The sequence below is a fragment of the Diuraphis noxia genome, unplaced genomic scaffold, assembly GCF_037042655.1.
Source record: "Diuraphis noxia isolate RWA-SAM2 unplaced genomic scaffold, SU_Dnox_SAM2 contig0001, whole genome shotgun sequence".
Taxonomy (NCBI): domain Eukaryota; kingdom Metazoa; phylum Arthropoda; class Insecta; order Hemiptera; family Aphididae; genus Diuraphis; species Diuraphis noxia.
In genome coordinates this window covers 70,881,749-70,908,723 of record NW_028301711.1, presented here as the reverse complement: position 1 = coordinate 70,908,723, position 26,975 = coordinate 70,881,749, and the positions used below count along the sequence as shown (strand labels likewise).

At 27.6% G+C, this 26,975-nt stretch overlaps 1 protein-coding gene and 3 pseudogenes across 1 annotated transcript; 3 read left to right on the top strand and 1 right to left on the bottom strand.

Annotated features, from left to right (window-relative positions):
- Positions 1-801: 801 nt before the first annotated feature.
- LOC149061570 (uncharacterized) lies at positions 802-2,683 on the bottom strand. The gene is made up of 5 exons (XM_089215032.1): positions 2,097-2,683; positions 1,781-2,030; positions 1,652-1,711; positions 1,513-1,587; positions 802-1,143 (listed from the first exon to the last, which is right to left on the bottom strand). The coding sequence occupies exons 1-5, from the start codon at positions 2,286-2,288 to the stop codon at positions 950-952; spliced, it is 771 nt and encodes a 256-aa protein (XP_089071158.1). The 5' UTR covers positions 2,289-2,683; the 3' UTR covers positions 802-949.
- Positions 2,684-4,745: 2,062 nt separating this feature from the next.
- On the top strand, positions 4,746-7,924 carry LOC149061569 (uncharacterized; annotated as a pseudogene).
- A 6,048-nt stretch (positions 7,925-13,972) lies between these two features.
- Positions 13,973-16,307, top strand: LOC149061568 (uncharacterized; annotated as a pseudogene).
- A 7,098-nt stretch (positions 16,308-23,405) lies between these two features.
- Positions 23,406-24,194, top strand: LOC149061567 (uncharacterized; annotated as a pseudogene).
- Positions 24,195-26,975: the final 2,781 nt, after the last annotated feature.

Below are 26,975 nucleotides of genomic sequence, written 5' to 3'. Positions count from 1 at the left end.
ACACATGTTTGGAATAATAGTAATGTTTTACCAATTCTTAAACAATTACATGCACACAATTTCAATGATTTTTATTTGTTGGGTAAGTTATTTAGGTTCATAGAGCATAAATTATTACCTTTATCAATTGATCTTAAGAAATTTGTATCACAGATTATTTACATTAATTTAGGAGATTCGGGATACCCTTTAAGGCAGTGGTTACTTACTCCAATATCTAATCCAAGTATAGAGATTGAAGTACACTATAATAAAATACAAATGTCTGCTAGAAGTATAATTGAGCGTTGTAATGGTGTTTTAAAATCCCGTTTTAGGTTAGTTATTAAGTTATTAGCTTGTGAATATCATATTTTAATAGATATCTTGTACTATAGCCGCATTATATATTTTTTTAGATGCTTGATAAAAGACAGAACATTACACTATAAACCAGAAAAAGCAACAGCTATAATAAATTCTTGTGTCGTTCTGCATAATATGTGTATAACATTTAATGTCCCCGAGTACTTGGAAAACACAGATGATTTTGATTTTGGCATGTATCATGACCAAAATAATATAGAAGCTAATGTGTTAAATGATCGCAACAGAGAGTTAATATTAGGAAGACGTCAAAGGGAGAGAATATGTAGGCTTTTGCAAAATAGAAATATCAGAGAATAACCAAAACACTTCAAAATGTATAGTAATATTATTATTTAAACAATATAATTTCATATTCCTTTTAATACTTTATAATATATTATTATATTATCTACTTATATATTATGAATAAACTTACTCAATAAACATGGACTAGATACATATTGCAAAGTTCAGTAAATTAGTTTTAATATATTTTAACAAATTAAAGTATATGATAAATATTAAAAATAAACACAATTTTTTTTTTAAACTACTTGCTTATATTTTATGAACTGAAATTCAATTGAATTCAGTTTTATTTTTATTCATTACTTTTTACATTAAAGTGTGACATCAATAATGTGTTTATGCTACTTAAAAGAGCATTGTTATTTTCCATAAGCTTTAATTTTTTTGAATAATATTCTGTCTTCATTTCTATTTTTTTAGCAGTGAGATCCGCTATACGGTTTGCCACATCTTGACTTTCTAGTAATCTTTGTGTAGTTGATCTTTCTTTATATTTAAAAAAAATATATTTAATTAGTTATTTAGGTTTATATTATTATTAAGGTATTAATAATATTTTTTATACAACAAATAAATAGAGCTTCGTTTAAATTTAAAATGTGAATAATACCATTTTAAATGTCAAATTATTACTAAAAAAAAAATTATTAAGAATTAAATAAATTAAGATTATATATAATCATCATTGAATCAATTACTATTTTTATATTACAAATTATATAATTATTACATAGGTTAGGTTAATAATTATTTAACTAACTTCATTTGAAATAATATTATGTAAATTTTTTAATAGGCTGAACGCTGAAGTCTATTCTACGATTAATTTTATATTTTTTTTAACTAAAATCATACTTAATTTAGGTGCAGTTTTGGATGTATCTAATTCTTTATCAAATTGTTGCATTCCTGTTTCACAATTTGAAGATACTGAAAATTAATTTATAGATATATATTTGATTATGTTGACTATTTATATTAAATGTTTACATACATTCCTTTTCTTCATTCTCAATATAGACTGGTAAAGTATCAATATGAATGTTTTCCTTATCTAAATATATACTGAGTAGTAGTATAGGTTTTCTCATTGCCCTTATATAGTAGTATATATTAATTTTACCTATTTCTTCTTGAATCAAACTTGAACTACATTGTGCCTTACTATTTTCAATGGATGAAAAATCAAAATTTACTAGTGATTCTAAAGAAGATGTGTGACCACTGACAGCAACTTGGCTTAATAAAGGTAATATATCCATTTGAGCATCGGATAATGTAATATCACACGGTGGTCCACCTCCTGTCCCACGATTAAATTTTTTTATAGTAGCAGCTTTTGTTTTAGCTGTAGCTCTTGTATCCTGCCATGCCTAAAAAAATTTAGTTACTTATCTATTAAATCAACAAAATTTAACTATTTATAAAAATATGTCTACCTTTTTCCATTTATCAAAACTTTTTTCTGCGCCGGGTAATGCATTTAATTCATCAGCAATTAGTTGCCATCTTTCTTTCAAGATTTTATAAGTGAAATTTGACGATAACTTGCCAGCGACGAGTTGTGGATCATTTGATACAAGTTCAATTAAGCGCTTCATTTGCAATTTTGTAGGTCTCGATTTAGTCATTGTATTTGTGCATATAATATTTGCAGAATTAATATAAATATTAAATAATCATATACAATGGTTAAAGAAAAACATTTAGTGACAAATGCTATATACTACGTCGAATATAATTATTTGTTGGTAATGAATAAAAATACTATTTTTAAATATATTGATAAAAATAAAATATAAAAACAAAATTGAACAATGATAAAGATAATGAAGTTTTATAAATAGGAATAACAGATAACCATTGTTACCGAAATGGTTTATGTGATATAAAATATTGAATTCGATAAATGATAAAATTTTATCACAAGACGTTCAAGAATACCAACATTTTTCGAAATCGACAAAATTTAGTCACGGCCGATAAAATCGATAATTTTATCGAATGTGACAAACATGTCGCATAATTCAAGAATTGGCCCCCAGGCATTATAAGAACTTTAAATTAAAACTTAAGAGGACGCTACACCAAAAACGAAACGCATACAACGGCCAAGAGAACGCGCTGTTAAGTGTTTTCGCGATGCGCAGGCACGCGACGTTTAAGCCACGCCCACTACTCGTAGTCAGCGGTCGGCCGAGTGCCGACAATAATTGACAATTGTGCTCATTCTGGAGCGATGTTTATTATTTTCTCAACCTTCGTCAGTGACGGAACTAGTAAATATACGGTGCATACTGCATACATGTATATTGTATAGTATATTAGAATATTACGTCGCATTGTCACTGTACAGTGTACGCGGCTTGTATTTATTGCATTATTTTAATACTTACTAGTTACTTCATAAAAGATATATTTTTATCGTGTATTTCGTGAGAAAATACGGAATTTTTTTTATAAGTGTAGACAATTTAATTATTGCAAATTATGCATACTTTAAGGGAGGTATCTACTTTATCGGAAAATATAATAATTTTCGTAATTTCGTATTATAATATAAAATAATAATACAAATAACAGATGGTAGGTCGTAGGTGGAATGTCTTCAATCATCAATGCCAATTATTATAATAAAAATAAAAACAATTTTTAATACATTTATAGCGAGGTTATAATCTAATATAATAATAATGATATTTCGTAGCTAGTAGTCTATATTACAGTTCAGTATAATATTCTTGGAAGCATCCGATAACCATCAATTCACTGTCGTCGCGCGATAATAGACAGTCGTAGTGGAAATGTGGGGGAATATATTGTGGCCGTCGCCGGATAGCCGCAACGGCAGACAGGTAGCAGCACGTTACAGCAATGAAAAATAAAATTCAACAACGTAAACATGTTTACGGAAAACAAACAAAACAGCATAAAAAAACGATTTTAGAGCAAAAATACCTATTATGAGATTTAAAGAAAACAATATTTCGGAGACAACCTCATCGGGATTTTGTTTTATTTCAAATAAACAGCTTGCTGTAAAAGGCACAAAAACATTTTTTTTTCCATTTTTTAAACAACTATAACTTTTTTAATAATTCATATTTGAATAAACACCGATGAGGTTGTTTCCTAAATATTGTTTTCTATAAATTTCATTATAGGTATTTTTGCTATAAAACCATTTTTTGATGCCATTTCGTTTGTTTTTTGTAGACGTGTTTTTACCGCTGAAAATGACCAGTGTAGCGTCCTCTTAATTTAGTTATAAGAAATTTTTTTTTTAAATGTCAATAATTATAACAGAACAGTTGTTCAACTCAACTGTAGTACCTACTTTATAGCATTAATTTTATCTTAAATCATATACTAGTATAATATGACCTAAGGATTTTAGAATATACTATATTATAATATATATTCTAAAATCAATATTTTATAGATACCGTAACAAGTCACATGCGAATACTGTTGTACAGAGATTACGATAGCAATATAATTATATAATATTGTGATCGGCGATCGCCAGAGCCATCCGGAAAATACAGTATAATAACAATACAACGATAATACTATAATATTGGTCAAATTAACGGGCGCATGCGATAACAATGCAAGACATGAGTTTTCAAATATACATCATTACCCCGCGCCGCGAATAACCACTTCCCTCTATTCATACTATAATGAGGAACACCACCTTTGCCGTCAGCGACTAGAGCGCTCTATTGCGGTCGCCGTCGCATAACTGGTCGCCACAATAATACACAGTACCGTTTATCTGTATATTCTAAAATCAATGCTAATACCTATGTCCTATAAAGTAGAAAATGTATATAAGTGGCTACATAACATAATACTCAAGGCAGTAACTGGAAATTAATTTCGGGGAGGTTGTAATAAAAAAATGTGTGTTATTTGATGTAAACGTATTATGTAAATTGTTTATTCTAGACTACAACATAATATAACACAAAAAAAAATCAGGTACAGCCTTGATTTTACATACACATGATAATAAGAATAACCTACTAAATAAGTTTATGTATTTCGAACTTTTTTTGTTTTACATAGTTAATGATATTGACATGAAGACTCTTCCATGTTTAACAGAAAATATGATTAAAGAACTGATTCCTGTAATAGGTCATCGAGCAAGATTTTTGTCAAATTTAGAACAGTGGAAATTAATTATTCAAGGATCAATGCCTAGTGTAAATAATTATGTACCTAATTAATATGTTTTTATTAAATTTTAATATAAAATCCGAAGTATGTACCTACTTAGGTGATGGATAGCTGTTTATAGGTAGAATACTTTACCGACACTGAAATGTCATTGACAATGACTCATTTTGTAATATAATAGTTTTTTAAAATTTCGTTTAAACTTAAAAAAATATTACCTAGGTACCTACCTACCTATATTAAATTATTCTTTTTATTTTAGATTAATGAATCATCATCTTTAGATATTAGAACTGATATTTTATTAGTTGATGACATTTCAAGTATACCTAGCCAAAGCACTTCGACTTCAACTGTTGAGGTAAGAATGATGATTCAAATTATTTATACCCATTATATGTTGTTTAGAAATAGATATGTTATAATTTAAGGGGCTTAAAGCTAAAACAGCTTAATCCACAATATTGTTTTTTTTGGTGCAATATATAATATATAAGTCTTAATATGTTTGTAATTTCAATTTTTTAATCACTGGATTTGTAAAAAGTTATAAATTATAATTCCCTTTAACCTATATTAGATAGTGTTAATTAATACCACTTAATTAAACTTGCATGAGAATTACAAATGTTTATATATACAGTATTTTATATGTTGTTTGAATTTATTTTCTTTCATAATGTTATACAATATTATAATATTAGTATACTCTAAAACAAACTCATTGATAATAATAACAACTAGGTAAATTTTTAAATAAATAAATTGTATGTAAAATTTTTGAACTATGTTCAAAATTAATGAAATAACTGACAATTTACTACCTAAAAACATTTTGTACCATAAAAAAAACAGCAAAAGTTGGGTATGTATTTTTTTATGTATATTTTGTATGTTCCTTATTTGCCTTTTATATACTATACCTAATACAAATGTTTAATATTTTTATTTTTTATATTATTATGTATGTTAATTATTAATAAAAACCAGAATTTTAAATTATCATTATGGTGAATACACTCAATATATGAACACACTAAGGCATATAATTCCAGTCTCTAATTATTAATTATGCTGACCATAATTTTACCTGACATATATTTAAATAATATATAATTTTATTTTTTTTAGTCTATTGATCTCTCAAACGTTCCAAATCTCTCAAATCTCTCATCATCATCCAAACCTATAGTAAGTCAAATATAAATTTAATACACCAAATAGGCAATTTCAATGTCGTTATTATTTATCTATTTTCATATTTATGATACTATCGGCTGTTTATGGTATTTTAAGTGGCAACTACTACTTCTGACTTAAAATTCTAAATAAGATAACTTTGTTTTTTTATATTTCAGTGTTTTTTTTTAATCGACAGTTTATCAATTAAACTCGTTTAAAGTTATGAATAATAAAGTGTTTCTAAACTAAACTATTGATCAAATAAAATAATATTGAAAAAATAATTATCTTTTAATATATTAAGTCAAAAAGAGTGGTTGCCATTTAAGAAAGACATTTTTATATTTGTAATCAAATTAATTTTGTTTACAGAATTTATTAGATTATCTTCAAAGTACAAATGAAGGTAGATCTTTACTTGCAGCTTATCAAGAATCTGGACTCCTGGATAGTGTTGGTCGCAAACGCTTGTGCAATTTAGTTATTAATAACGAATTGAGTGCTGATGTTAATATAAGAGTTTCTTCATCCAGATTACAAGAACTCGCCTATGAAATTACAACTGTGTTCAACAAAGAAAGAACACCTACTTATTTTATACCATATTTGTCATATGGGCCTGGCCTTAAACGAGCCGCAAAAGGAAAACTTCTTGACTGTCTCAACAATAAAAGGAGAGAGTTTAGAAAATCAGGAATTATTAGATCATTGAAACGAAGTTCAACACCATCATCTGGACGTTCTTCTCCTCTTATTTTACCACCTGAAGCACTTCAGATTACTAATAATCAGTTGGATAATGACATTGCATCGGTTGAAGATAGCTTAAATTGGCTCCATAATTCTAGTGATCCTTGGTCACTAGTTGAGCAACATTGGAATACAACTGCTATTACCCGTTTGAAACAACAACTGTCAACAAATGGGCTGTCCATTACTTCATATATGACTGAATATCCGGCTTTAAAGAAGCCATCAGGATATTTTCTTGTAAGTTTATAATTTTCATCTAAAATAATACAATTTTGTATCTAATTGATTATGATTTCAGATTTTCAAAGATTTTGATATTGCATATCCTGGGTTTTCTGATAAATTGTTTCAAAATCTGCCACTGTATAAGAACAAAATATTTAGCTTAACTGCAGAAAAAAATTAAAAAAACCAAAGAACATTCAATTAATCAAATTCTTAAAGATTATGTTCAATTGGGAGCTGAAGGTAAACCAAAAATTAAATTAAATTAAAAAATATAATGTTTGTAGTCCTTTTCTCTGTGAGTAGTATATTGTATAAAAAATAGATTTTTGATTTATTATTTAATTAATTATTGAAAGATTTTTTCTAGCCACATCACTGTATTTATGAATAACAAACATCATTTGTATTTACAGACAACGAAGAGGCATCAAACATATCAGCATTTCTCTGCATCCCTTTTTTAATTGGAGTTACAGTTTCTAGAAGTAAGAAGACAAAACTTCAATGGAAACCTTCAAAATTAGAAATGCGGGATGGATTCATAACTCACGTTCGAAGTAATGCAGAGATACAAGAAACTATATCACGTAAACAAGAAAAATTGTTAGGATTAGGTCATACACAGCAACCTTTTATTATTATAGTAGGTCCTACCTTAAGTGAAATTTCAAATTATTTTGTTGTGGTTGATGATGCATTTTATCAGCTAAACTCAATTATAGCTGCTGTCGATTGTTGCTTTAAAACAATAATAACATTTAACGCAGAGTATCCTGTAGAATGTGAAACCATTTGGTATTTCATTCAAAAGGGGTTTTATAATTTACACACTACATTTGATAAAAATTTTACTACTGTAAACACTTTTATGTCTGATATTGGAATTTCTTCTTAATAATATATTTTCTCATTATTTAAAAAATTCAGTTTTTATTTTTTCTAAATGCCTAAATGTTTTTTTATGTAAAAAGGAAACTAATGATATTAAAAGTCTTTTTTAACACTTTGAACTTCAACATTTAAACCATCAATTCAATTTTTATCAGTGTATTGAAGAAGAATGCTCAAGATCTTTTTATTTAAAAAATTCCTTCCGGAAACATTTGTCAAAACATTGTAACAATCTAACTGATTTAACACAGCCTTCTACATCTCATTCTATCATTGAGAGTTCCTCTGATTTAGATTTTATCTTTGATACTAATGTATCTGATCCTGTTACTTCAAATGAAGTTCAATGTAAACAATTTATTGCGCCTGACAAAATTTTAAATCAAATAATAATTAAATTCCTTTCTTCTTTGTACGCAAATCCTATTATTCCCAGAAATACTGTACAAATTGTAGTTGATGGTATAGAATCTGTTTTTTCAGAAGGTATTGCTGTTTGTATTGAAAGTTATGTTGATCAGATGATTTCTGAAGGTCAAATATCTGTTGAAAGTATAAGTATTTTCAACAATATTATTAAAATAATTAAAGACTCTTTAATAAATTTTAAAACAGAACACAAACGTTTTAGTAATTTTGCTACTCAAGGTACCTTTGTTGAACCAGAGGAAAAAGTTATAGGTCAAAGATTAAATAGTGTTAAGAAAGATGGCTTAACAATTTTAGAACCTTGCAACTGCACAGAACAGTTTATACCACTAAGGAGCGTCTTACAAAAATTTTTTTCGCTTGAAAACGTACTTATTGAAACCCTAGATTATAAAAAAATAATGGAAAATGATAGTGGTATCTTAACTAATTTCATTCAGGGTACCTATTGGAGAAGCAGAATTATTAACCACGATGGGCGAATAGTATTTCCCCTCTTTATGTATTTCGATGACTACGAAAGTGGAAATGTCCTAGGAAGCCATTGCAGTATACATAAACTAGGCGCAGTTTATGTAGCTGTACCATGTATTCCTCCTTATCGCTTGAAAACATTATCTAATATTTTTTTGGCCTTACTTTTTCACTCATCGGACAGAACACAATTCGGAAATAAAATAATCTTTAATCCTGTTATAGAAGAATTTAATTATTTGATGACTAATGGTGTAGATATAAATATTCCTCAATTTAAAGGAAAATTATATTTTGAATTGGATCTTATTTTAGGGGATAATCTTGGAATACATTCTATTACCGGTTTCACTGAAAGTTTTTCATCTAATTTATGTTGTCGAATTTGTACTGTGGCAAAGGCGGATATGAAAATTCAATGTTATGAAAATAAAAATCTTTTAAGACATTACGAGCAATATTTATTAGACTTAGAAAAAGATGACTTGCATGCCACAGGGCTAAAAGAGAAATGTATTTGGTTGGATATTAAAAATTTTAATTTGTTTGATCAAATAGGGGTAGATATCATGCATGATATGTTTGAGGGATGTGCAAAGTACATAATCAGTTTTATATTAGTATATTACATAAAAGAATTGAAACTTTTTTCATTAGAAAAATTAAATGATCGAATATATGGTTTTGATTTTGGACCAGAAAACAATAAACCTTGTTTGCTTAGTATTGACCATATTAACGCAGGAAAACTTAAGCAATCAGCATCTGAAATGATAACCTTGATTAGATACTTTGGTCTCCTTATTGGCGATTTTGTACCTATCGGTGAGCCAATTTGGGATCTATATTTAACTATGCGTAAAGTTGTAGACATTGTGTTATCAACTTCACTAGAAGAAAGTAGTTGTTCCTTACTAGAGACTTTAATAGGAGAAATGAATGAACTTTATATAAAATATAGTAAAAATACACTCAAACCAAAGTTTCATTTTCTTACACATTATCCATTAATAATAAAAAAATTTGGTCCTGTTGTCCACTTTTGGTCAATGAGATATGAAGCTAAACACAGAATATCAAAAATTTCTGCTAGGTCTTCTTTTAATAGACGCAATATTTGTATAACTTTGGCTATTAAGCATCAACTGCAATTAAATGACATATTTACCAAGGGGTTATTGTGTCATAGCCTTGTTATAGGTCCTAGTAAAATATTAAATTGCTCAAAATATAACTTAATTAAATCTGAATTCAATCTTAATACTGATGAACCATTAATTCGTATAAGTTGGGCTGAACTGAAAGGAACTCGATACAAAGTGAACAGTATTTTGACAAAAGACTTGGATGATGACAACCCACAATTTGTATCTGTTAAAGATATCTTTATGTATGGGTCTGACAAAATAATATTTTAGTGTAAATTGTTAAATACTGTAGGTTTTAATGAACATTTGCATGCTTTTGAAATAGAAATACCAGTTTCAAATATGTGTTTCATTTACCAGGATTCATTAATATCTCCCATACCAAACACTATGAATGTTACTCCAGATGGAGTAAGATATGTGACAGTTCGAGACCCATTATAATATTATGATTTGAAATTTCATTTGAATGATATATTTATTATTATTATTTATTGATATAATTTATTTATTTTATGGTTTGATGTACATATTTAAAGTTTGATACTCATGTATAAATGTATAATATGTAAAATCTTTATATATTTTTTTGACTTTGTGATTTTTCTACAGTATTATTAAAAGAGTAAGTATTTTAAATATGACCTAGTATTGATTGATTTAATTGTAATTAATAAACAACAATAATTTGTATAATATAGTATAATATACATTATAATAAATTGTAAACATTTTTATATTTATTTAAATAAAATACCTAGTTGTTATAAATATGACTTATTTATTAATTGTTAACACGTTCGTGGTCACTTACTGCTATAGCAGTAATTTTAATTTTTTTCAATTCTTTTGTAATGGGTCAATACTGCTATAGCAGTAATTTACAAAACTAACGAAATCGGGCATTACTGCTCATGCAGTACTATTTTCAATAGTATTAAATGAAACTAGATATGTGACTGACCTGTTATGATCAGTCATAGGTTTGGGCACAAATAAATAAACAATTCTATTTTTATATTTCTCGTTGGTATTTTGTTCGAATTTTATCATGTTATATTTAATTATTTTTATCGGTTTATATGTTGTTTGAACACAATTATACAATATATTTTCACATGTCTTTAGTTGGCCGTGGTCTATTGCGTGTGTAGCGTACTCGTGTTCGTGTTTTCGTATTATATTTTTCTACATTTGCGTACATAGTGTTTATTCACATACAATATTTTGGTGTTATAAAAATGAATCGTTCCAAACAAGATATAGAAGAATTTTTGAATGAAAGTTTAGAATTTGATTCCGACACTACTGAACTGTACGATTCAGATGCGGACCCCGAATATTTACCGAAAGTAATCGACAAAACAATTTATACAGGTAATAATGATAATATTATTTCTGCTGGCCCATCGCGTACACTGTCATTGTCAAGTTCTTCATTAGATGACGAATCGGCTTCAGAAAGTTCGAGTGATAGTGGTAATGATGATGAGCCAGACACTGATTTTTGGGTAGAAACGTATGTAGATATTCCAGACTTCAATTTTTGTAGAGATAATGTTGGAATACAATTTGAAATTAATGATAGTGCACGTTATAACCCGATTGAAATTTTCAAACAATTTTGGACCAACGAAATTATTGATATAATTGTACGTTCTATTAATAATTATGGTGAAAAAATTAAAGTAAAAGATCGTCCTCACAAAAAAGGTAGCAGGTCAACACACTTTCAGCAAACTTGTTCGCAAGAAGTTCAAAATTTTTTGGGTTTGTGTCTTCTTGGTGGTTCTATAAAATTTTCGGTCGTAAGAGATATGTTTTCAGACAACCCATTGTATTATCATCCAATTGTGCGTCATATTATGTCAGGAAGAAGGTTTGAACAATTATTAAGATGTTTTAGTGTTGAGTATGCAAGTGATAATCCATTAGTTGGTCCCATGAAGAAAGTTTATCCTGTATTTGATATGCTTATACAAAAGTTCCAAAGCTTATATTTTCCTGATGAAAATTTATCTCTCGATGAGTCTTTACTTCTACATCGTGGTCGGTTGAAATGGCGACAATATATTAAAAACAAAAAAGCCAAATATGGAATTAAGTTCTACGAACTTTGCTCACATGACGGATATGTTTTAAATATTGATATGTATAAAGGTAAAAATACGCCATCAACAGTTATTGAACCTAACCTTGAAGGTTTTACAACAAAAGTTGACAGTATTGTTTTTCATCTGATGAAACCGTATTTAAATAAAGGGCATAGCCTTTATATGGATAATTTTTACAATAGTGTCACCTTATCAAATTTATTGCTTGAAAAAAAAACTCACTCGACGGGAACATTAAGAAGCAACCGCAAAGGAAATCCCAAGGAAGTGACTGCCAAAAAATTAAAACGTGGTGAATATGTATGGAGACGGAATAAGAATGTATACGTGTCAAAGTGGAAAGACAAAAGAGACGTGCTCTGTATTACAACTAAAAATCACCCAAAAATCGTATCTACAACAAATAGATATGGTCTCGAAAAAAATAAACCAATAGAGATAAAGGACTACAATGATTTTATGAGTGGTATAGATCGTTCAGATCAGATGGTAAGCTATTACTCGTGTCCCAGAAAAACCGCTAGATGGTATAAAAAGGTGCTATTTCATTTGCTCGATATATCCACCTGGAATTCATATTTTATTTTTAACAAAAAGTTTGGTGTAACAAACGTTACCTTTAAGCAATTCCGTGATTTACTCATAAAAAATTTAATTGGTCTTCCAATCGAAACTACCGCAGCAGAACTTTTCAAAAACAAAAAAAGCAAAAAAGTAGCACCTGAAAATAATCATTACTCAGAAAAAATACCTCCTCCACCAAATTTTAAAAGAGAAACATACTTTAAAAACTGTAAGCAGTGCTATAAGACGAAAATAAGGAAACAAACATCATTCCAATGCAAAAGTTGTGGTAAACCTTTATGCCCTGGTAAATGTTTTGAAGAATGGCACAAGAATAATATTATATAATATATATTATAATGTATTTTTTCTCATAAAATGTATAAAATCTTTTCAAAAAGTAGTTGCATATATTGTAAACAACTAATTATTAATAATAAAAATATATTCTGATAAGTTATAAAATAGGTTTTGTTATAATTTCAATATTAGTATTTTTGTAATGCTAAATAAATTATTACTGCTCTAGCAGTAATGACCTATGGCGTAAAAAATTTATACGTGATAGGTCATTACTGCTATGGCAGTACTAAAATATTACTGCTATAGCAGTAATATAAAAGTGATTCTCTAAGGTAGGTACTTAAATAATATTAAAATGTGAAGTGACCACGAACGTGTTAATTGTAATATAATATATGTATTATGTTTTATATATAGGTAAATATTATGTTTTAATGTTTTATATCTATGACATAAAAAGTTTGCTTCAATTACAAATGATTTTGTACAAGCATCTCAATAAATTTAGAAATGTTAACAAAACAAAAATGTTAAGCTTACCTACTAGAATAGTTCAGTACTAACAAAAAAGGTGAAGTATCAGTAACAAAATGATTTGCTGTAGATGAATTGTAATTGTGTACATAAAACAAAATGTATACTAATCATTGCAAACTTTTTCTGTTAACTCAACAGAATAGAAGGATGATATTCTGTAGTATTGAATACATGTTTAGTATACATAACTGAAAGTATTCAGTCACCTATACATAATTTTAGTTGTTAATACCGAATCAAGAATAGTACTGATTACAACATAATATAGTTTATCTAACCATTTACAGTCAACAAAATTACATTTGTGTACGCAACTAATAGTTATGTTGTCACTGAGGGAACTAAATTTCATGGTTATTGTTACCATATTTTGGTTAGATACTTTAACTTAGATTTAACTTGTTTTTAATAATTTATTTGTGTACTATGTGGTAAAATACTGTAAATAATAATAATAAGATCTAGTCTAACCTTTTCGTTATATTATAGTTATAGTTGTAGAAAATGGAACAAGACAAATTTGAAAAAGACACCACCCATGTCGTAGTACAATTCAGTGAAAAATCTAAAGACGGAAAAAAAATAATTGATCTTGTGCCCGTTGCATGGGTATATCAAAATGATAAAAAACTATTTTGTAAATATCCCACAAGGAAAAAAGAATATAATAACTTAAATGAAATGTGTAAAACATCTGCTGCATATGGCTCATTTTGGAAAAGTTTTGAAGTTACTATTATTAAAGAAGCTGGTGAGTGATACAATTTACAACTATGTACTCAGTTATGTGGGTTTTAAAATAATTGTTACTGATTATCAGTATTCTGTATATTGTAGTCATAAATATTGTTCATTCTAATGTTTCAGGTAATTATAACCAGGGAATTAGAAGAATGGAAAAAGCATTTTCAGATAAAATGGTTCAAAGCAGTAATATAGAAAATTATAACAGTTCCGAAGAAGAAGAAGATAGCTTAAAATTAGATGCAGCTGAACTAAAAAAACATTTAAAAAATTTTCCTTCTTTTAATAAAAAGCGTGATGTTGATGATGTAGAATCAAATGGTTATTAATTTATTATAAATAATAATCTACACACACATATATATATATATATATATATATATATATATATATATATATATATAGATATTAATTCATTAATATTAAATTATTGTTTATTTATGTTTAATGACGACAATTATAGTATCCATTCCAATGACCATATGCAACAAAACTTGGTATCTGATCATAGTACTTCATCAGGGTCATCAATTGCACACTCTTTTATTCGAAAAAAATCATTAAAGAGATCCAGAAGTAAGTACATAACTTACTATCACATACAACTTAAACTGAATTTATCTTATATTATATTAATATGGCACATAACATTGGCAGCTTATAGGGTTCACAATATATTGTGCACAAATATTTTACCGCAGATGTATGATCTATAAGTAAATAACAAAAAATAACAGTTTGTTTTAGAACTTCCACATTGTTTGAAATTTCTTTTAAATTTGTTATTAGCCTACTTTATTTTTCATTTTCACCTTTTTCCAAGAGGTTATGTTAATTTAACTTAAGAAAAGAACATATTTTACAAAATTACATGATTAATATCTATTTAATGATAAATTATTATTTTAGACCATGCTACAAGTTCTAGTTCATCAACCACATCATCACCTACATCAACATATCAAAATTTGTCATCAGCAACTACTAAAATAATTAAACTTCAAAATAAAAAGATACAGTCTCCCACAAATATTAAATTAAATGCACTTCATGGAAGCAACAATAAAAAAGGTACATAAATCTTGTGTATTTACATAGATTTAGTGAGTTTTATTAACTTGGCATGTTTCCAAATTAATCTTATACTAAACTGATCTGATTTTTTTTTTAGTTTAAAATGTTATCAATATTTTACTATTTATTGTTTTTAGCTCAAACTTCTTCAAACGTTAAAAAAATGAAACCATGCAGAACATGTGGTTGTACATGCTCTTCAGGTATATTTTCAGTTAAATTCCTAAGGTATTCTTATATAAAAAAAAACATTGATTATTCTGAAATTTACTATACCTACTTTTCAGTAATTAATAAAAAAAAAAAAAAAAATGATTTGATTTTATTAATTACCAATTGCACATACCTAAATGTTTGTTTGTTATAGGTACATCAGCTTTAGAAACAGTCACCAAAGCTCATTTAGAGTCTACCAGAAGAAGTATAGAGTATAGAATAACACAATGCAAGATGAACAAATAAATGACATGCCCAAGATGAACTTGGAAGATTTTCAGGATTTTGATACACTGTTAAAAAGTGACCTTGAGCTAATAAAGAAACTGGTATAATTGCTTCTGAAATTAAAGATTCAATTAATTAATCTGTTATTTTATTTTTTAGAAATGTTTTATGACGATAAACATTAAAAGTGGCATGAAAGTAACAGAAAATTTAACTGCAGTTATACCGCGTATAATGTCTAAAGATGTCCAACTTTTGTTTAGTGCTTTTGGGAGAGAGACTAATGGTAGTAAAAAACTGAATTTTTCAGCAACCCAAACTTACAAATATTTACTAGGTATTTAATATTGTAAATATTTTTTTGTAAAATTATATATATTCTTTAATTTATTTTTGTATTTCAGAAGTCATTACTACCAAAGACCCGGGTTTAAAAATATAGATATAGAATATATCAAGCCAAATTAGCCGATGGTTTTCAGGTGCCAAAGACCGTGAAGGTGGGAAGAAGGAAAGGCAATATTACAAAATGATAAAATCCAGCAATAGTAATAATACAGAAAATAAAAATGAATAGAATTGTGAATAAATTAAGTTGTCATTAAATTACACATTAAAGATTATATTATACTCCCAGAAATAAAGAATAGTTTGATAACTAAGAGTATTTTATTGTTTAAGCTATGTGCATAAACATGCTAAATTTATAATTTACTATGAATTTTATTCAACATTTTAATAGTTACTACAATCTTCTAATTTGATTATTATTTAGCATCCAGAATCTAGTTCAAAATACTGTTAATATACCCAATGGTCACAATAAATTTCTAATTTTAGGGATGATACTAGAAAATGTATTAATATAGTATTTATATTATATAGACTAATTTTATGAGAAAAGGTATAGGTATTACGTACCACCATACCAGACTTGTACCAGTTATGCACCATCATGTAAAATCAAACTATGTCAGTACTCAGTACTTATATGGCTACCACTAGAGTACTAGACTAGTACAGAATACTATTGTGCCTGTAAGGATAGTTTTTACTGCACCACTCTAACGCTATGTCCTAATTGAATCCGGGCAATGCGGTGCGTGCGTTGCGTGCGGTGCGGAGAAAAAACAAACCAGGTATGATAAGTACGGATGTCCTAATACGACCGCAAAAGTATGCGGTGCGGTAAAACTACCCGCACCGCACCGCACGCAATATTTTATAATCAAACAAGTTTGATTTTATCTGTTGCGGTGACGGCGGGCAAGATATCTACAATATACCAACTTGCATTTGAATGTACACTGCACACTGTAGTTATACACTGCACATCGCAAGTCATGGAGAGTCTTATTTCAGAAGTTCAAAAAAGGCGTATTTTATGGGATAAGTTCCATAAGCAATTTAAAGATAGAATCAAAGTTGATCGAGAGTGGGAAGCTGTAGGGAAAGAATTATGTATGCCAAGTAAGTAAAAAAATATGTTTTATTATAAATTTACGGCGTGTACTGTCTAGTACTTTAGTCATTTTAAATATCATAGTTAATTATAATAAGTAGTTAAAATATTTTAATAAAACACGGTCATAACAATTATTTCATTAAAATAACTATATAATGCATGTAAAGTATAAATATGGAGAGAAATATACTGTAATAAAATTGTGTTTTTAGAATTATTTTTCCTAAGCACATCCTGCTGACAATATTTATATTTTATTTTTTTCAAAAAATGAAGTGAATATATTTCTAATATTTTCTGCAAATCGAGATGATCTATTATTGGCTTTATTTCTTCGCACCATTAGTAATGTATTCGGTTGTTCTTCATTCAAACTTGTTTGTCTCGCAGTATCTTTTTCGCGGTCTATTATAATATTATGTAAAATGCATATTGCTTTCACTATATGATCAGCGTTTTCCACTTTGGTTTCTATACTTTTTTGCAAAATCCTAAATTTTGCAGATGCAATACCGAAGGCACATTCAATTGTCATTCGAGCCCGCGACAATCTATAATTGTAATATTCTTTATTTACGTCGTCCAATTGCTTGCGTGGATAAGGTCGCATTAAATAACTTCGTAGAGGAAAAGCTTCATCTCCTACGAAAACAAATGGTGCCACATTATTTGAATTTGGTAAACATCTTGGTTTAGGTAACTTTAATGAATTATTGTCTATTCGAATATGTACATTAGAATTGGAAAATACGCCACCATCACTGTCTTTTCCATAAGCACCTATGTCAACCATAATAAACTTATAATTCGCATCAGCTATGGCCATTAAAACTATGGAAAAAAATTGTTTATAATTATAAAACATGCTTCCAGAATTTTTTGGACACTTTAACCGTATGTGCTTTCCATCAATGCTCCCAACACAATGGGGAAAGTTCCATTTGTCGTAAAAATCTTGAGCGATGTTTTCAAAATCATTTATACTTGGAGTAGGCATATGTATTTCCTGGGAACATTTCCAAATAGCTCGACATACTTCAATTACAATTGATGAAACAGTTGTCTTGGAAATTCTAAACGAAAACGCAATTTGTCTAAAAGCAGTACCAGTAGCTAAGTACCTGAAAAAAATTAAAACGCCATTAATATTTTATTATTTTTAGTTTGATCATAAAAAAGATCAATAGTTAGTAAATACTATTTATACTACTTATAATAATTTTCAGTCGCATATACTACTGTGATAGTTAAAACTTAAAATTAAAATTTAATATTAAATTTAAATGTGTATAAAATATTATAGCATAGCAGGTAATCCCGTTATGTAAGTTTCTACTCGAACAAAAATACACCGATATGTAATATGTAATTTCCTACATGGCGATAAAATGCAATGAATTACTATCTACTATCTAGACTTATCTTTATTACTGTAGTGTTAACATCAGATCGAGTAATATTAGTAATATTTATGTGATTCGCCACATTACGTCTTATGATACGATAAATAGTAAGGACAATAATAATTTATAAACGCATTGGCGCTGGCTTTTTTTCTTTCGCTCTAATGACGGGATAACATATTTATTTTATGATAAAAATAATAAAAAATTTTAAAAAAAGTGGTAAACATTTTTTTTTTTTAATTTTTAGAAGAAGAAGCTAAAAAAAATGGAGAAATTTGAGAGATCAATTTCTGAAAGAAATAAAAAAAATACCAAAAGGTGCATCTGGTAGTGGTCAGGAGTTTGCAGCACATTATAATGGAAGATGGTCATATTTCCAATTATTGCTTTTTTTGAGAGACTCTGTACAATCTAGAACTACAAGTGGTAATATTTCGGAGAGCGATGAATTAAATGACGATTTAATTCATAATGATGAGTTTGAGTTTGATACAGACGATCAGAATATTTCAAATATTTGCGTTGATGAAAATATAAGTTCTTTAACTCCAAATCGTCCAACAAAAAAAATCGATCAGAATATTTCAAATATTTGCGTTGATGAAAATATAAGTTCTTTAACTCCAAATCGTCCAACAAAAAAAAAACAAAAAATTGACACAAAATCTTCATTTGAAAATGAACTATTAAAGTTGGAAGCTAAAAAAGTTGCTGCTATATTAGAACCACAAGCCCCTGAAGATGAAGATCTATTATTTTTTAAATCATTGATTCCGTACATGAAACAGTTACATCCACTGCAAAAATTAAGATTTAGGAGTACAATACAAGACACATTATTACGAGAAATATCCTCACAACAATTTTCTAATGATCAAAATATGACAAATTACTATACAAATCCACCATCTTCATCGTCTACGTCTGATTCAAATAATTCAAACAATATTAATTATTTTTAAATTATAAAATAAATGTAAGGACTAAGTATTAATATATTACTATTATTTATAATATAACTTTAAAATTAAAACAATTGTACAAAAATAATTCAATCATTATAAGCAATTATATCTACTTATTTAAAATTAAAATAATTACCTTAATGTTACGAGTAATCTTTCCTCCACTGAAATTGGTTTCTTAAAATTAGTTGTACTGTGTGAACACTCTATTTCAATTAAATTTAGAATGTAGTCGAACGTTTGTGGTATCATTCTAGTGTACGATCTAAATAACGTTTCGTCTTCACGTAATTTTGGATAAAGATGATAAAATTCACCAAAAATAAAACGATCTTTATAAACAGTATTGACATTATTTCTTTTATTTAGTTTTTTTAAACGTATATATTTTAACCACAAGTTTTCGGAAAGTAATAACTTTCGTTGTGTATCCGTTAGTGGCATATTTACAACTGTCAAAGAAATAAAAGTTTACCCGCCTATCGTAGCGATAAAGTAGTATTTAATTTTGCCACATTAAAAATTACACGCAGCGGTTTGCGGTGCGGGCGATAGACGCAACGCACGCACCGCATTGCCCGGATTCAATTAGGACATAGCGTAATAGTATATTATACTGCACTAGTTATCTATGCAGTTTGTCAATGATTCATCAAGCCATTTTTTAATTGTATTATTATTTTTTAAGCGCTCAGTTAGTTGAAATTTTATTTTCTTTTTATGCAAATAGTTTTTATAATTGTTTTCAAAAATATTTAAAATTTTATTCACTACATTATTTAAGCTATTTGATGATGCTTTAAGTCCACTTTCATTATCAATTGAAGTATAATTTTTATTAAGAAGATGCAACTGCTTTTTATCATTTAAGTTTTTATCAACAAATAGTTCAAGTTGACATTGGTTACAATTAAATTTTTTCATACATTTATAGCCCAAATATCCTGCGAAATATGTTACAGAACAGTCTTCTAAAGTGACATAATTATTACTATCAGTATTATTTGAGTCCTCGTCAGATGAAAAAAAACAGAGAGATAAATTAGAATTACATTCTGTGTCGGAATCAGATGATAATTTCGAACTGTTAAAATTTATTTTATTCAGTGAACTAACTGGGTCAATTATAATTGGATTATCATCTTCTTGGGTTTCCTCACAATTTGTCGCTTTTGATGTACATAAAGAAAAAATTCAATTACTTCTTATGGAAGTTCTGATTGTTCTAGCTGTTGGGTTTTTGTTATAACCACCATTTTGTCGAAAAATACTAAAGATGTTTTCTAAAACATCCTGATTTAAACGATTAGTCATTAAAAATACAATATCATTAGATTTCTCTGCTTCAAAAAATTGCAATACACCTTTAATGGTCTGTGTAAGCCCTTTAAAATAGGGAGGTTGAGATAATTTTCCTTTTTTTAATTTTTTGTAAATTTGTGAAGTATTGTGAAGCTTCTATTAAAATTTTTTTTACAGTATCTAGATCAGTTAATGCACAGAGGTATGGATTATGGCTATATAAAGATTTACTATTTAGACAATCAAATAAATGATTAATAAACTCAATAAAATCTGCAGTATTTGATGAAGTGTTACTTTGAAGTTGTCCTGTTTGTATACAAGTTCAGATTGATGCGGCCATGGAATTGCTTAATAATTGTACTGCTAATTTAACACGCATTTTTTTGAAAAGAATTAGGGTAAATATGTGCATCTGTTATTTTGATGAGAGACTTACTTTTATGATTTTGTTTGTCCAACTCATATGTTTTTTTTATATCATCAAATGAGATTATTTTATTATCTTTTATATAACAAGCATTAATTAAATTATTTCTAATACTTTTAAGTAGATGAGGAACATCAAACAAAGAAAAAATTGTATTGTTGTTGATAAAAAAAAATGGATTATCTTCTGAAATATTTAATGATTTTAAAGTGCTTTGGTTGTTTGTGCCTTGATCGCAAACTATAATTTTGGGACATAACCCAACCTCAAATAACTTTTGTAAAACATAAATTATTAATTTTTTTTAAATTGTTTTGTCAACTCCAGAATGAACAAGAAGATATGCAATTGGAAATTTCCATGTAGAGCAGTGGTTAAACTGAGGGGGGACGAAGGAGGACTGAGTACCCCTTCTTATTTACGGTTAGATTATGCGTCCCCTTTAATTTAAGTCTCCAAAGTCTGGGGGGACGCTAAAAAAATAAATTTATTGTAAATTTAATAATATGTTGCATGTTAATTTTAATAATTTATTAAATTATTTATGCAGCCAAACACATTGATTAGATTTCGAATTTAAACATATTTTATTTCGCTCGAATAATCTCCACGTTCTGAAGATGGTTAAGTTTAGTGCGATAAGCGATTTTTAAATAATAAATTATTGTGTAGTAGTGTCACAGAATAGATTAAATAGTGTAGTGTGTTATTCATAATAGTGTGCGATTCCATGTGATATAATAATTATGGTTTAAATAAAATATTAAACTGAAAGAATATGAATAGTGATATTATTTATTATAAATTGTTTTTTTAATGAAATGTTTAAAACTAAAATGTAAATGTATTTTTTTTTTAATTTCGGGCAATGATTTTCAATTCATTTTTAACTTAGCAGGCATTATATATTTAAAATCATTTTTCATAGGAGAAAATTTACATACTATATTAACATAACATTTTTATGAACCATGGTGTATAAAAAAATCAAATTATATAGGTTCATACCTAGTAGGTTTCTTAAAAAAGTTTGGTTAGATATAGATTTTGGATGAAGAACTCGGGAACGCTCCTTAGTTTTTGGTAACGTTAGTCCCCCCTCAAAATTTTTCCCACTTTAACCACTGATGTAGAGTAAATACCTTGAGCCATAAATACTAAAACACAGTTGGCACTTTTATTGGTCCTCCCATAATGACCTAAATCTTCAAAACCTTCAATAAAATCAAATTCTTTGGAATATTCTATAAATTCTTTTATATACATTTCATCAAAACAAACAGTGCAAGCTTTTTCTTTATAATCAGATGACTCAAATTTTTTTTGTATATGACTGAAAAATAATTTACTAAAACCTGGTAAGAATTTTGATTGACCAATCCAACGACGAATAGTTGATGGCCCAGGTAAATTAACTTTTTGTGAACGTAAAAATTTATATGCTGTTGGTGATTTACAATATAAGTTTAAAGCTAATTTTTTTTCATTTAATGTCCACGGACGACTCCTATCTTTTAATTGCATCGTTACCATTGCCTTAGAATTAATTGATGGAAAGTTATGAATATTTATTGAATTCTTAGCATTATTATCCCTTTCCAGCCAAATGATAACTTTAGGAATCACGTACTTTTACGATTTATTATTATTTTTCAAAGACCTATTAATTATTATACTCTATGTTAAATCATAAGAATTTTTGTACTCATTCTAATGGTAACACTGGTTTTAGTCGTTGCTGACTGTTTATCAATTTAATAGCAATTGTTTATGTTCTAATCGTGAAACACGTTGTAGCAGGAACACATCGATTTATATCTTGTTATACGGTAAGTAAAATTGTATTATTGACTAAAAAAAAAATATTTTCGATTAGGAAATTAGTTTTTCTAACTAAATAACTTGATATTATTTGTGAATGTATTTCAATTGATTTACAGTGGCTTCGTAAAGGACATGATTCCGTCAGTAATCATTGGGATATAAATATTAATTGGATAATTATTGTTGTTTACCATGCATTCCCAGTGATTATTTTAGGAATCATGTAACATTTAATTAGTAATTGTTACAAAATATTTAATTTTTCAGTTTTTAGCTTATATATTTTTAAATAATGAACCGTGGGTTAAATGATGATGATATTGTAAACCTTTTAAATGGGGATGTATCTGACATTGAAGAATTCGACGAGGGTGAAGACATTAACTATGAAAATTTAGATGAAATATTGTCAACAATTCCAAATGAATCTGATGTAATTTTATATTTATAACAAAATATTTTATGTAAAATATAATCAATGATTATTATTGACAGGTTAACAATAATGTAGAACTTTCCATCAATGAAAACCTAGATGAAGTTATACCAAATAATTTAGATTTATTAGAACAAATTTTAAATATTAATGAAATTGAAGATTTTGAATTATCTGAAACTGATCATTTAGATGATAAAATTATTCAAATACCCAAGTGGGAAAAGGTAAAATAAATTTATTTTAAATTTAATGTTTATAATTATAATATTGCATTAAATGTACCCTGGAATAATACAGAGAATATATGGAAAGGTAGTTTACCAGAACCTCCTGATAATATATTGTCTCCATTTGAATACTTCAAGTTATTTGTTGATAATGACATGATTTGTAACATATCTGAGCAAACAAATTTATACTCAGTTGAAAAATGTGGAAAATGTGTAGCTACTTCACCAGAAGAAATTGAACAATTCTTAGGAATCCAATTGTAATAATTATTTAGTTTTTTTTTTTTTAATTTTACTTTTTAATTTATTATTTTTGTTTATGTATAGGTACATGAGTATTATAAAAATGCCATCATACAGAATGTTGTGTTTGCTGATTCTCTCGCTGGTTGTGCGCTTATGAAAGATCAATAAGGTGTGAAATGTGAAATTTTAATTATGATGGTCAAGCCGGCTATCACTACCTAATCTGAACTTTTTATTTTTTAATTTGTTATCGTTTTGTTTTTAGTCATTTCTAGTATTTCTACAATATTCTTACTGGGTTGTAAAAATAAATACAGATAATGCAAATAATGCAATGTATGTTTATAAATAAGACAATAATATTGTATATTAGTTATGTCTTATATTAAACATTTATTATTTTTATTGTGACGCGTTATAAATAAACTGCTACGGCCTACGAAAAATCACCATTTAACAATTTAATTTTAGGAGAGAGATGTTGACGATTTTTGATTGTGTTTTTCCAAATATAATTGTCAAACAATCTTGCAAGTCATAAACAGTTAGTAGTTAACAGTTGACACTCCATATTTTCGATAATTTCAAAAGTATTTTATTAGGTAATTGATTTATAAATATGAGACCGGGCTGTAAACAACGTTCCGTTGTTTGGGATCGTTATAAAAAACATACTGATAATAAGACTGTTACGTGTCAAATATGTAAAAAGGATTATAAGTATTATGGAAACACGACAAACTTAAAAGGTAGGTAATTAAAATTATAATATTTTATTAAGGGTTTACATAATTTTTAAACTAGGCACATGGAATTATCTATTTGTTTACCCTTTCTCTTTATAATTATTTCAAACACCTTAGTTTATTAATTTAAATAACTACATTTCACATATTTTATAGAAAATGTCTCTCCATACTCCGTGTGTTTACTTTAAAATACATTTAAAAAAGTATTCAACATATTTTTTTTATTGATAAAAAAACACAGGTAAAAATGTTTAAATGATTCAATATTATACAATTATATTATTATACTGAATTTTCACGACGATTAAAGATATATCTTTAATCATGATTCTCACATTAGTGCACTGTAGTACCTACTGTAGGTATGTTAATTAGTATAGGTAACATAATATTCTTTTAAATTTATCATTTATTTATTTAAATATATAAATATCGTCGATGATAAGCAATTTATTGGGAAATAAACCATGTTTCACTATAATGCTGTAATGTTGTTTTGTATTACTATTATTTATTTACCACTGTCTAATTATTATTATTTTATAAATGTATTTTCATTTTTATTTTTCGCCTTACTTTTTATTTTTTGTTCTAAAAATATTATACTTTTATTTAATGTACAGATGTGTCATCTTGCCCCACAATTTTTTTTTTAAGTTTTAATTATTCATCATAACACGCAGTTTATTATAGTTATCATAAATATATTCAAAATATAGATAATAAAATGCAGTTTCTAAAGTGTAAAATTGATTTAGTAATTATACTTACGGTATTCGGAAAATCGTTACTTCAAATGAACCAAAAATGTTATCAAAACATTATATCAATTATATCAAAATGAAATATTTCATACTTCAAATCCTAATTATATTATGTATTTTAAAATATTAAGCATTAAGTATGATAAATACTAATTTCACAATTTTTGTATCTTTTTGAATTTATAATAGAACATTTAAAACGAATACACCCTACCAAACTCAATCAGATCACTCATAATGAAGATGATCCAGACTACCGAAAATACACTTAGTTCCTCAACTTCAGCAATTTCTCCTAATTTATCATCTCAACATTTAATTTCGTCGCAATTTTCTGAGCCACCTTCAAAACGGCCTCGTCAACTGAAACTCTTTGGTTCGACAAAAGTAAATGAACTTAGTGATTCTGAAATTAAGGCTATTAATAAATCTTTAATTAAAATGATTGTCGCTGATTATCAACCACTCTCTTTAGTAGAAAACATCGGATTTATTGAGTATACTAAAAAATTGCAACCACTTTATTCTATCCCTAGTAGAAAAGTATTAACTTCACAATTGTTGCCAAAAGAATATAATGTTATGCTCCTTAAAATAAAATCTATTGTCCAAAACGTAAATGATTTATCAGTAACGACAGATATGTGGACATCCAATTCCAATAAATCATATATAACAGTGACGTGCCATTTTATTTTTGACAACCAATTATATTCCATATAATATATTCATATAACCAGTAATTGCAACTAAAGGCGTTTCTGACAGACACATTGGTCAAAATATACACTATACTACAATATACTACACTTACAAATATTTTTAATGAGTGGAATACAGCAAATAAAATAATAACCGTGGGTATCAGACTATGGGTCAAATATTAAAAATGCAATAAACGAACACCTTCTTAAACACCATCACCCATGTGTGGCACACACATTAAACTTGAGTATAAATGAGGCAATAAATAGAAACTCTGATATAAATCAAATTTAAAAAAAATGTAGGACCATAGTAGGGCATTTCAAGCACAGCAGTAACGCCACTGAAAAACTCAAAGACTTTCAATTGCAAATGAACTTGCCTCTATTAAAAGTTAAGCAAGATGTGCCTACGAGATGGAATTCCAGTTTAATAATGATTGAAAGACTTGTAAACATTAAAGCCCCTCTACCTGCTGCTATGTCAACTCTACCTCAAGCTCCAAATTATTTAAATGCGCCCGAGTGGGAGATAATATTAGATTGTACCCATATTTTAAATCCATTTGAAATAATGACAACAGAATTATCAGGTGAAAAGTATCCAACATTAAGTGTGGTTATACCACTTATTAGAGGTCTTCAACATATTTTAAGAAACTTGAAAACAAAAACTGACATTGGGGATGTATTTAGAAATATGTTAATGGATATAGTCAGT